The sequence below is a fragment of the Strigops habroptila genome, chromosome 17 (genome assembly GCF_004027225.2).
Source record: "Strigops habroptila isolate Jane chromosome 17, bStrHab1.2.pri, whole genome shotgun sequence".
Classification (NCBI taxonomy): domain Eukaryota; kingdom Metazoa; phylum Chordata; class Aves; order Psittaciformes; family Psittacidae; genus Strigops; species Strigops habroptila.
Window position 1 is genome coordinate 2934762 of NC_044293.2, and position 12910 is coordinate 2947671.

The following is a 12910-nucleotide window of genomic DNA, read 5'->3' on the forward strand; positions in this document are numbered from 1 at the left end:
TGAGGCATTCACCTCAGCAGGACCGTATTTGTCTTGGCATAACTTTCCTAAGATGGCAGGAGCAGGGTCTACGTCGCAGTGGTGATAGCGTGCTGTGTGCTTTTTAAGGTCAGTGTGTAGGTAGGTAGCTGCTGTGTAGTACCCACACCAATTGTGCTTTTATTATCCTGTAGCCAGATTTGTCAGTGCTCGAGTTTACCATACAAACAAGCCTAGAACAGGGGCTTTGGAAAGGCACGTAGATCCAGGGAGAGCTTTGGGATACTGGCAAGAGCTTAGCAGTCCCTGACTGTGGGGCCAGGATCCTTTCCAGTTAGCCCTGGGCAAACTTCACAGCACCAGCTGTGTGAGTAACGCAGTGTTGTGGCAGACTCCTGCACAGGGACAGGCAGAATAAGAGTGTCTTTGCCTTTTTGCTTTATGTACCCTGAGGAGACCACATCCTCAGCTGGTGTAAGTCGGTAAATTGCCTTCAGTAAGCATGTTCAGATTTACCCTAGCAGAGGACCTGACCCAGAATGATACCATTAAAATCATGTAAATGGTCTTCTACATTGCTTCTGGTGCTGGAATTTTTCATTGTCTAAGCTTAATTTAAGCGAAATGGAAGGAAAACAGAAAGGAAGAGAAGATAATGAGGTTTTCTCACCTGCGTGTTCACAGCTCTGTCCTTGCGCTGCTGCCGGGCACAGAGCACACATAGACATCAGCACACCACTGTACTCCCCTGCCCTAATCCTCAGGTACGTGCCAAAACATGCAGGTGCCTTCCATGGAATACAGCCTGGTGCTATCATGGTTCTTCATTTAACTGGAGCAAAACCTTGGGAACAAAATAGCTCACATTAAAATAACACTCTTTTAATTGAATCAATTCCATTTATTTTACTCTGGTATTGCTGGATAACTCAGTATTTAGGATGTGCTGCACAACCCGAGTGCTTCCCAGACCCAGGGAAGCAGTGGGATGGGTATTTTTCATACATTCTGCTGTTCGTGCCCAGTAAGGATCCTGTATGAGCTAGGCTTAAAGCACAATATGCTCTTACTATAATGGAGTGCAGAAAAGGTATAACCCAGCTTCACGTAGGAGCGCAAGCCCTCATTTTCCCTTAGGACAGGTAGTGCTCCTAATCACAGTCCTTAGACAAGTAACTTAAGGCACTTTGAGCTTTTGGAAGGTTCCCAGCAGGCAAATAGGGGAGCATATGAGCTGTCTGCTCATCAGTGAGGAAATGCTGGTTTGAGGGATGTTGTTATTTAGCTCCCAGGAGGGAAAGTCATAGCTGTTTTGGTTTAAGTACAAGGCTATGTGATGGGTCTCCTGGGTCCCATTCCGTCACGCTCATACTGTCACTGTAAGGAGTCACATCCTTTCTCTGGGGACCGATTGTAATTTCTTCTGGCAGAAGCAGAAAATGACCCTCGAAGTCAATTGAACTTGGGTCAGCCTAATGGTAATGAATGATGAATAGAATAGGATTATGTGACTCAGTTTCTCTGTAGTGTGAAATAAATCAGCTAGTTTGTGAATTGCTCTGAAGTGGCTACAAGGTAGGATCTAATATGCTGGAAATGATCATTTCCTTGAACCAGAGGAGATCAAATGCTTCCTTTTTATCCTGGTCCTACTTCTCTGTGCCTGACATGCTTTAGAAACCTTGCAGCTGGGCTCTGCCTTCCTCACTTCCTCACCACAGAGGCCAGGGTGGCTTTTATACCTGGGTTTGTGCCCCAGTGAGCTGTGGGCTGGAGGAGAAGGCAGCAACAGAAGTGCAGATGAAGTCAGCAAAGAGAAAAATGAAGAGGAAGCTGAGGGTCTGCCGTGAATCGCAAGCTCATAGCTGTTGGCAGAGGGATGCCCTCCAGTTTGCAGGATTAACTTAGAGTTGAGATATACAACCACCAGTGTTAAGGAACAGGATCTGATTTTATTTCTGCAGGAAATTAAATAGAAAAGGTGCATTTCCATGGGGGATGCCTGAAGGTTTCCCTGCAGATGCCCATGCCTTTCCATGGATTTATGTCCCCTTGAAAGTCATGTCGTGGCATAAATCTGGGTGTGCAGAGTAGTGCAGCTTTCCCTTCACCTTCTGGTGAATGAGCAGTTTCAAGCAGTCCAAGTGTGGTTAGGTTAAGAGTACAGCTCTGACTTGAGGATTGGGTTTGCCTCTGGGACATGATTCTTCTGATAGTCCTGTTCTTCTCAGTTTTCTTCAGTGCAGCTTTCCCCCTTCTTTTTTGACTATCTTTCTGTAGGGATGGGATGTCTGGCCACACAAGCTGCCTGTGTCTTGCTGATGATTACATCTGGTGGACGCTCTGGTCCATCAAACTTGACAGTAGGTTATTTCCTGATGAAATTCAGCAGCTGGATAGAAGAGACAGACTACCAAATATTCTTTCTTGACTAAGAAAAGCTGCAGCAAGAGCTTTGATGTCTTAGTAGACAACAAGAAAGCAGTGTTGGAAGAGCCCTTGCAATGACCTAGCTGCAGGAAGAAACTTCAGTGAGAAGTGTTGAAGGCAATAGGGCACAAGTCCAGGGAACCTGGGACTCATCCACATGGGTTCTCACTAATTACTTATTTCCTTCAGCTCCCATTTGAAGGGAGAGCCTGGTCCTGCACTCAAACGGCTCAGTGTGGACATGGGGGAGGCAGAAATGTAGATGGCAAGGCAGAAAGAAGGAGGAGGGCTTTGTCCTTGCCTTGTGGTGGAGGCACTGGACTGCGAACACTGGCCTACTTTAATCTCAGATTTCTCTATAAAGCACCAAATATGCTGGTTTGTCTTATTACTGGCTTCTGTGTTGCTTTAGGAATCCCCAGCCTACAGGTAATTCTGTGCTGTGCTAGGACCATACTCCCAGTTTTTGTCACATATTTGTATGTAGACCTAATGTTGTATTTTTGCAATGATCTCTGCTTTTCTGGCTCTCAGCAGAGCTCTCCATCCCCAGGGATGCATGCCCTTGGAAGACAGCAACTCACATCAGAGTGCTCTAAGATCTCCAAGCTGTATCAAGTCGTGCCTTGCAGGGCACTTCATTTGGGAGCTAGTAATGGCTTAGGAGGAGGAATCATCCTCCAGCAATCAGCGACAATCAGAGCAATCCTGCATGCAGGAAAATAGTGGGGAGATTGTGTGGACTCTGGGGTCCTGACCAAATTTGTATCAGCAATCTTATCTCTTCCCAAGAGGTTTTGGGGGCCACTTTTTGTCTGGAATAACTCCATCATTTCCCATTCCCTGGGGATGGACACTTGCCCAAGCAGTGAGCCTGTGCCGCAACCCCAAATCCTTTCCTTTGCACAGAACTGCAGGACTGCTTCCTAGGGGTGACTATGGGCCATGGAGAAGTACTTCATGAACCAAGCAGAAAATTAAAGGTATCTGCTTTTTTCCCCTTCCCTTTTATTCAAGGCCTTTTAAACCTAGAGAAGTTGCTTCGGCAGTTCCTCATTTCCAAGGACACTCTCTCAGTCCGGATGCTGGATGACAGCCGGGATCCTACCCCTCTCCTAAAAGAGATCCGAGATGACAAAACAGCGACCATCATTGTACATGCCAACGCTTCCATGTCTCATACCATTCTGCAGAAGGTAAGTGTCTCTTAAGCATCACAGTTGTAAATGCTGCTGCTTCCATTGCATGCAGGATGTAAGCATGCATGTGCAGGCATTGTACGATAATGGAGTGCAAAAATTCCTGCAGCAATGCTGGAAATGGGGAATTGCCACTGGTGGAGTTTCTGAGGAAAATAATTTGCTCTCTCTTTCCCGACTGTATCTATAGAAGCAATGGTTCAATCGCTCTGAGCTGATGTGTTTGCTTTCTAGAAGTGGTGTGTGCTTTGTGGCTCCTGATGCCATCAAACAGCCGTGGAGGACTGCTATAGGCACTCTGAAATCAGTCAATCACTGCCATAGTTTTTGCCTTTTTTTTCCTCCAAGTACATTTATAAGTTTTTGCTTCCTTTTTTATTGTCTTATTAACTGAGATTTCATTTTAATCATGTTTATTTTTAAATGGTCTCTTGCTGCAGTTTTTAGCATTTGTTTTGATAGACTACTTCAAAATTGAACAGTGGCTCCAGATGGAACTACAAAGTCGTGTAGAGTTTCCCACATCCTGGAAGGAACAAGAAGGACTTTCCTGAATGGAGGCAGGATCGAGGCGGTGGCGTCCTCCCTGTTGGGGCAGGCTTTACACAAAGTGTCCTGGCTTGATACCAAGGACTCAGTCATTCAAAGGCATTGGCTGTACCAGATTTATTCCTGATGACAGCCAGCAGAAACCATTAGAGCTGTTTTAATTATTCCCTACCCACCCTTCCTAAGATCTTTATTCCCCTGCTTGCATTTCTAAATAGGCAGGTTTGGGGTTTTTTTGGGTCCCTCCTATGCAGGAGGAAGGTGGTGTGGTTCTTTACTTCTTTCTTCCCTCCTGGTCCTTTATGCTGCCTGGCTGCTGAGGGCTGTCCCCCTCCTCTGTTGCTATAGTGACTTCCCACCAGCACACAGCAGTGCTCTTCATGCACCCTCTGTCTCCCTTCCCAGCTTGAGCATCCTTCTGCCACGACTGATAAAGATGTCAGAGATTGCCATGATTTTTCAGCAGTTCAGTAAAACCTAATGCAGTCTTCCCGGCTAGAGGATTGCAGGAATGGAAGGTAATAAATAATGAGCTTCTGATCTGGCAACTTCCTGCGCCTTGGGAGGCTGAAAAGTGTTTTCTTTATAGAGGTGCAAGCAGAGTAAGGAGTGAGGTTGTGGTGAGCACATAGGTACATGATTGGCCTCTGCCCACAGGTCACCCACAGCAAGAAAAATGCGCTATTGCTCTGCAAGTGCCTTGTGTCAGACGTGTCTCAGGAGACCAGTCCTGGCCTCGCACAAGGAGAGAAATTGCAATTTCCCCATCTCTTACCCTCCACATATGGTCTGGAGACACATGGCTGCTTCCTCGATTACCAGCCTCTCCCAGCTGCCCACCTGCCAGCGGGCACGTTAAATGGATGGGAGCGATGCTCGCAGGAAGCGCTTTGTTCCTCGCTTTGATTTTCTGCCCTTGAAATCAAATGCACTGACTTCAAAGGGGGTCAGAGGGAGAGCTGACGTTATCAGTGTCCCCAGGAAGGGAAAAGGGAGGGAAGTGGGTGCCAGGGTTTATTGTGTAGGGCTTAGAAATGAGGCAGCTCTTTGGAAAGCTGGTTGAAAGGCAAGGCTGCAGCCGCCTCTGGAGTCATGTTGCTCTTGTGGTTAAATAACTTTGCTGTGTCCATTTTGCCACCCATGCGAAGGACAGGGCGACAATGTGCAACCAGGAGGCTGGGCACAGCCAGACCTAACCATGGTCAGTCCTCTGTGGGCATCCAAAGCTCCCTGCTGTCCATGCCAGCTCCCACTGCAATGGTGGTGGCCTTGGTTTTGCACATAAATAAGTGAAGAATAGGGACGAATAGGGAAGGATGCAATCTAAGCATACACCTTTTTGTATCTCTCCTTTACTCAATTTCTATTGTAACCATCCTCCAGCTTCTGGGGGAGATGGAAAGGGACTAAAACCAATCTGCCTTTGGTCCTTCCTTCCCTGCCTCCAGCTCCTCTGTGCGATCTGGGGTGATGGGAAAACCTCTTTGCCAAGGTCCGGAAGCATGATTTGAGACCAGCTGTTCTTGGCAGTGAAACACAAGCTTTCAGGAGGATCTGCAGATTAATCCCCCACTTTCCTGAGCATCTGTTCCCACATCAACTCCTTGTTTACTGGGAGTTCTGAAGTTTGGAAAAAGACCTCGGTGATCTGGTCTGTGATCTCTAGAACGGATCACCACATGGAAAAATCTGTGTCCTTCACTCTGCATCTCCATATTCTTTTACCCTTCTTTTTTCCTATTTCTGTGGCCATCACAACCATATCTAAATTCTAGAGAACAGCTTGAGTTACTAGATTTCATTCTTGCTCATTAATTTACAGGACTGGAGCCCAAATCTGACCGATACATGTGGGAAAACCACCAGTGGCATGACTGTCCTTTTTCTGTAACTCCAGAAGAGCTTTTTCTGCCTTGCTGTCAGCATCACGGTGTCTGTGGTGAAAGGAGACAAGCCCTGAGCTCTCCCACCTGCAGCTTTCCCTCATGTTCAAAAAGATGTTAGTACTTGAACAGCAGAAGAGCAGCAACTTCCAAACACACAGTATGCCCAAGGAACTCCTCATTCCAAGGGCTCTGAGGCCTCAGGCTGGGGCTGCAGGATCCCACCTCACCTTGCTGGGTCTACATTGCTGTTGGGATGCAAAAGCTTTTGCTTCCAATGGGCATCTTCCTCCCATCTTGGCTGCAGTGGGGCCACATGCAGAAATCCCCATGTGTGATGTTGCAGAGGGAACAGGGATGGTCACAGGGGACCAAAGCCGTGGTCCACGCAACACTGAGTGGTTTCTCTCTGCCGGCAAGTCCCTGTGCAGGTGCTTTGTCAATGCTGTTGCAGAGAGGAGACCTCAGGGGTAGGCTCAGTCCTGTTGAAAAATTGGTTCCCCAGCCTTTAATTTCACAGGTCAAATCGTGCTGCTGTGTCCCACCTTTTCCCTGCTGCAGGAAGACAGCAGCGCTTGCACGGCGCGATAAGGAGGAAGAAGCAATAGTGGCCCAGTCTCTGCCTTGCCGGAGTGGAGATTGAAGATTGTCAGGCTCTGGTCTAATCTCCTTTCCTCTCCTTCACAGGCAGCTGAACTGGGAATGGCGTCTGCCTATTACACGTATATCTTCACTAATCTGGTAAGACATTTCTCTCAGCTTTTCGCCCATGCGCGTGTAGAGTCATGTTAATGGGAGCTGATCTCCCTGGCCCATGGGAGCATTGGGAAGAGCTACGTGCTTGCAGAGAAGGAGTTTTGCAGCAGTAAGGGGGACGGAAGCAAAGAGAGGTGTCCCCTCGCAAACCTAGTCATCAGTCAGGGGAAGTCTTGCCCTGGCCTTTAGGAGGTGAAAGCTGATGTGTGCCCGGCAGCACTGATCGATTTCATGTAGCTGCGAAAGCATTTGTAGACATGGAGATGGTGCAATGAGATGTGTGGGTCCTTGGGATGCCCCAGCAGATGGGTGATTCCCATTTTCTGTTTTACCTCTGAGAGCAGCTGTGTAAGACAAAGGAAGGATAATACCATAAACATCGAGAGGCAGAGCAGGGTATATATTCAGCATGGCCCCTGGTGATTTGGCTTTATAGCTACTAATAACATTAATGGGGGGATCGTGTGGTTAAATCCCTGAGTACTGTGCTAAACAAGGAGTAATGGGCTTAGGCAGCAGCAGGGGGAAATCCAAAATAAACATGAGAGAAACTTCTCTTGCTGCAGTGGCTACAAGTCTCTTGAACAAGCTGCCAAGTGTGAGGGAATGCTGCCGCTGGGGAGAGCAGATACCTACCTATTAATGCTGGTGTGGGGATGATGGAAACTGGAGTGCGGCAGGATGGGCCGGATGATTAAGTGGAGGTGCCTTCCAACCCCAAATGATACTCATCTTCTCTAATTTCTATTAATATTTATGCCAGGGTGTGCGTGTGCCAGGAAAGCCGGGAGCTGAATCACGCTTTGTGTTTGGGTGGGAGACAGACGGGAATGGATGGAGCCAAACATGTAGGCAGGAGAGCTGGAGCGGAGAGGAGGAGGGGGGAAGGAGTGAAATGGGGGGGGTTGAAAGCCAAAGAGAGCAGTTGGGACAGAGAAGAAAAAAGGGATAGGGAAAGGAGATGTCAGGAAAGGAGAAAAAGACAAAAAATAGACAAAGCCACAAGCTTCCTACCCGAACTAATAGCATTCTGATTCCTGCTTAGTGCTCAATCCATAGGTCCTAATGTTGCTCAATATCAGTCCTGCAAGAACAAGCTTCACTGCTCCTGTTTATCCCCGTGCAAATGGAACTGGGCAGGAAAGCAAAAGGAAGGGATGAACCTGGGGGCGATAGAGACTGGAGGAAGAGCTGTGCCCTCGGGAGGTCACTTGTTTCAAGGCAGTGGCTGCTGCTTTGTGGCTTCTCGCCCCCAGAGCCAGCCCCGAGCTGGAGCGTAGCTGTGCTGGTGCTGCTGGTGGAGCTGGTAAGGGACAGTGGCCATCCCCATCTGATCCTGCCCATGATGCTAACCCACTCCAGTCACTTCCCAGTCCCAGCAAGTAGTTATCGTGTTGCCTTCTGGTTGCAACAACTCTTTCTTCTTCCACTTGCCTTTCCTGGTCCCAGCAGTTGCTGTGCACCCCATGGGCCGGGACTATGCACGATAAGGGATTTCTAATTGCACATCACCAGTATAGTGGACTCCGTGTTTTCAGATGGTGCTCAACAACAGAAATAACGACAAAAATGAAGGTCCCCACCGCTGCCACCACAGTAGTTTCAAGCGTGGGTGTGATTAAATGTTTGCTTGAAGTCAGAAGGTGATGTTTGTCTTTTGAAACCTGTGCATCTAGTGTAATGCAGTTATGGCAGGTGAGAAAGAAATGAGTTTTGTTGCTATTCCCTCTCACAGGGTATTAAGCTGTTTACTCAGGTTCTTTTACCACTTCTTCCAAAAGATCAGCCCTCAGCAAAACTGCATTTTTGTCAGGGACTGTTACAGGTGACATCGGGCAAAACCTGGGCAGATGGAAGAGATGTTTAAGGAAATTAGTAATATTTAAATGGGGATGAGAGATGGGAACGAGCAATTTAGGCTAATAAATCTGGAGGGATTACCAAGATCCTAATGAACCCTCTGAGGTTTTGCAGTCGCTGCCTAATAGAAAAGATAAAATCACAGTGAACTGCTGTCAAGGGGGCAAGCAAAAAGATGGCTTTAAATGGAGGGGGAGAACCTATCAGAAAGGGAATAGACAGTCTGCGTAGCATTAAGCTACTTGGAGATGGAAAAATATTTCAGGCAAAAAAAAGAAAAGGGGATAAAATGCTGAATTAAACACCTGCCCTGCAGCACTGAAGGGGAATTCTGTTTCTGTCTTCCAGCATTAATTTCACTTAATAAGTACATCCCAGCTGACAGCTAGTTGTATGTCGCAGCTCTTCCCTCTGCGGAGCATTAGATGGAGGCAAGTTGCTGCAACTCCCCTGGCACGGACCCACAGGAGAGCGATTTGGGGGTGACAGCTCCTCTATAGCCAGCCTGATGACTGCAGAGAGCAGTCAATGGGGAGGCAGAGCAGCACGGGAAAGCAGATGCCAGCCTTTGGCAGGAGATTGTGGGAGCAAATGAGGAGGAAGTCCTCAGCCCCCGATGCATTTCCATCGGAGCCGAGGCAAGCAGACTGATGTAAAAATATCCACAGGCTAATTTACTGTGTGCAAATTCATTATCAGCCTCCTCCAGCCAGCTCAAGGGACCCTTTCTGTCAGTAACACAAGCTCCAGGAGTCCTAATGAAACTCACAAAACAGGTCTGGTGCATTTTTCTTTCCCATGTCCATCATCTATGTGCACAGTACTCATAGCAACTGAGCACCCTTCTGTCCTCAGTCCCCTGGCAGAAAATCTCAGCCTCTCAGTTTCTTCCTGGCACCTCCACATGGTGACAAACTCCCTTTCTCTGGGACTTACCCTTCTGGGAGGGCTGAAATGTCCTCAACTAATGGCAAATGCTGCCCCAGTGACTAGCTGCTCATCCTCCCTTCCCCACTCCCCAGCAGCTTATGACCATGTAAAGGGGTGATGGTGTGCTCCGTAATAATAGTAGTAGAAATACAATAATAATAATAACAATAATTAATAATGATGATGATGCCAGTGCATAAGTAGAGCATTGAAAAAAAGAATGTTCCTCCTAGTGCTGGAAATCCTTGAAATCAGCAGCACAGAGCAGGAGGGGTGTTGGATGCCTCCAAAATCCTGTGCTACAATTAATTCTTGTAGCTTATTAATCCTGTGTAGCTTGTTATTTTTGCCTTCTTTTTCCTCTCTTATTTTTCACTATAACTTATGGACCTCAGGCTGGGTTTAAATTTCAAAACATTTATCAAGGAGATTAGATGGAATTAATTGAAACAATTAAAATTATTGCTGTAAGAAGGAAGGTGTAAAGGAATTTTACTAGTGCCTTAAGTCAGATGGTCTATTCATGGGAAGCACTTTTGCTCCCTGGCAATATTGTATGCAGGTGGTGTTGCTGATAAAAGAGCTGCTATATTCCATTTCAGAGACCAGATACATCAGTTTTGGTTTGGGTTTTTTTTGTTTCCTGTTTTTCTTTCTTTGTTTAGTGATTTATAAAGAGGTAGGTCTTTATACAGGATGAAGTTTTCAAAGCCCAATTGTTGTTTTGGATGACCCATTGGAACTGAAGGGGAAATTAGTGTCCAAATCACCCAGAAAACATCACACGTTTCAGTGGTAGCTTGTCATTACGGTAACATCTTTTGGAAGGAAGGAAGGATGTAAAGCAGAGGACTAGTACTTGAGCAGGGCTGTGGCTCTTAAGTTTTTAGTCCTGCCTTGTGAAATTACCTTCTCATGGTGAAATGACCTTCTCTTTCTGTGCCTGCTATCATGGCGTGAACTCCAGCACGGGTTGTGTTGTTTGCCCTCACTGCACCAGGCCTGCTGGCCGCAAACCCTCTTGCTCTCCTTATGTGAGTGAGAAGGTGGACTCTCTTGTTATGCTTTGACAAATTTTACCTTGCAGTCCAGCCAGCCTTCCTGTTGTCAGGAGCTGATGCAAACCTTTTTGTAGAGCCCCGATCATTCCCTGGATTTATGGTTCATATTTTCCATGGCATGTGGTAGCAGGGCAAACAAATCAGGTTTTTGCAAGCATGCCAAAGCAATTTCTCCTCGTTCTAGTTAGCATGAGAAAAGGAAGATTTAGATGAAGCAATAACTGTACCTCCCTGCATTTTGCTGCCTGTGCTACCTTACCTGTCTGAGTCTTCCTTATTTGTTGTTCAGAGTCCATCCTGTGCTTGATTTCCAGTTGTTGAGTAAATCATTCTCTCATATAGAGCCCAGGCCCTCAGACGTGAGAGCAAACCTCTCTCTTTTCCTCTGTCCCCTTGCTGTCTTGTCCTATTTGCCTTTCAGACTTCCTACCCCTTGTTTTCCAAGAGCTGTGCTTTTCAGGTCCCAACCTTAGCGCTTGACCCTCTTTTGCTCTTTGAGGATTTGTCACTTTTCAAACCTCAGGCTCCCTGCAGAGAAGTTGCAGTAAATTGCTTTCACTAAGGATGTGGGCAATGTATTTTCCTAAAGTGCTCTAGTTTGAAGAACAGCCTCCAAAATTTAACAGCTCTCCTTGCATGAGGAGGTAAAAGACCCATCATTACTAGCATATGGCACGATGTTGTGATGCATCAACTTTCCAAGAGTAATCGGATTATATATGGATGGTTCTCCTAAACTGTCCTTGAGTTCATTGAGATCACAGTTCATCTTTAACTACATGAATGGCTCCATAACAGTGCCTTGGGTAGGTCTCTCACGTCCACTTACCTATTTAAAAGGCCGCAATTTGTTGCTTTCCTCTTCCAGAGAAATTGATTTTTACATGTGGCCCATTAGAAACTTATTGACTCTGTTAATAGTTTATAAACAAGCTGAACCTTTCAGGAAAACCATAAAGCACTTAACATAATATTGTCCACTTGAGTAAAGACATAAATGTGTTCTTAAAGGAGCTTAGCAATGATTAACTGACTCAGCAGCTCAGCCCTGGCAACAGGGTCCAGAGAGGTGAAGACAGTTTCTCCACTACTACATCTAACAGAGGAAGTTTGATGATCTCAGGGGAGAAATTGGTAGTGATGGCAGCCCCTGGGATGCCTCTTATGGAGGAGGATGGAAGGTACCACCCATCCCGTGGGAAACTCATTGACTTTCATAGAATAGTTAGGATTGGAAAGGACCTGAAGACCATCTAGTTCCAACCATGGGCAGGGACACTTGGCACTAAACCATGCCACCCAAGACTCCATCCAACCTGGCCTTGAACACTGCCAGGGATGGAGCATTCACAACTTCCTTGGGTACTTTAATCTGTGTTCTGTTGATATGCACGTTGTTTTTCCTTCTGGTACTCTTGCTGCTGTTAATGATCTCCATCAGTACGAGAGCATTGTAGGGGACTTGAGTGACAAAGGAGCTTAAAGTCTTTTCAAGCTCCTTGTGAGGAATTTATGTTTTAGCCATATGTTTGGGTGTCTCTGGAGGAAGAGTAATCATTCTGCTCACATCTCTGTCAGCGAGTCTTGCTCTGGAGTCAAGATGTTGTTTGTGCCTGAACTATAAAAACCTGGAGTAACTACAGAGCAGTTGCACCATGTCTGTTCCATGTAAATAGGACCAGGATGGTACCTCCTGCCCCTTTGGACTGAGCTTACTAGTTCTGCCACCTGTGGCCTGGGGAGAGACTCCCTGGAAAGAGCTTTGTTTGCCCAAAGAACAAAGAGCTGAGATACTTCAGCTCCTCTGGATAACCCTAAACCTGTGACTAATGAACCACATTGGCACCCGGTGATGTCAGCAGTGAAGTCAGTAGAGCTGTGCTGACTTTGCATTAGCTGAAGATTTGGCTCTTGTATAAAAGCTGCCAGGCAATCTCAGTATGGGAATTGAAAGGCTGTGTTTGGAGGGTGACAGCTTTTCTAAGCACCAAGTACTCTTGAAATGGAAGTTTTGCCAGAGTGAGGGTTTAATAGAGAAATGGAAGCCTTGGCCCAGTATTCTCCTTCCCATCCCACATAAAAATAGAGAAGGAACAGTACAGTGTGTTCTGGACCCACGGCGAGCTGAGCCTGGTGTAAATCAGCCTTCGCTGCCATCAGAGGGCCAGATCCTTGGCTGGGACTGAGGGGAATGAGGTCAGTGCAGTATGCTGAGCTTACAGCACCAGGAGTTTCTGCTACTGAGCAATGACAGTGACAGAGG

General features: G+C 46.7%; 1 protein-coding gene across 4 annotated transcripts in view; it reads left to right on the top strand.

Annotated features, from left to right (window-relative positions):
• GRIK4 (glutamate ionotropic receptor kainate type subunit 4) overlaps window positions 1–12910 on the top strand; it is a 184051-nt gene that overhangs the window by 123895 nt on the left and 47246 nt on the right. For all 4 annotated transcript variants that reach the window (XR_003994261.1, XM_030505324.1, XM_030505323.1 and 1 more), the window contains 2 exons: window positions 3427–3605; window positions 6728–6781. Coding sequence is in view for 3 of the 4 variants with exons in the window: in XM_030505324.1 (XP_030361184.1) it covers window positions 3427–3605; window positions 6728–6781 (233 nt within the window). In the remaining variant the exon portion in view is untranslated. The remainder of the gene's footprint in view (window positions 1–3426; window positions 3606–6727; window positions 6782–12910) is intronic.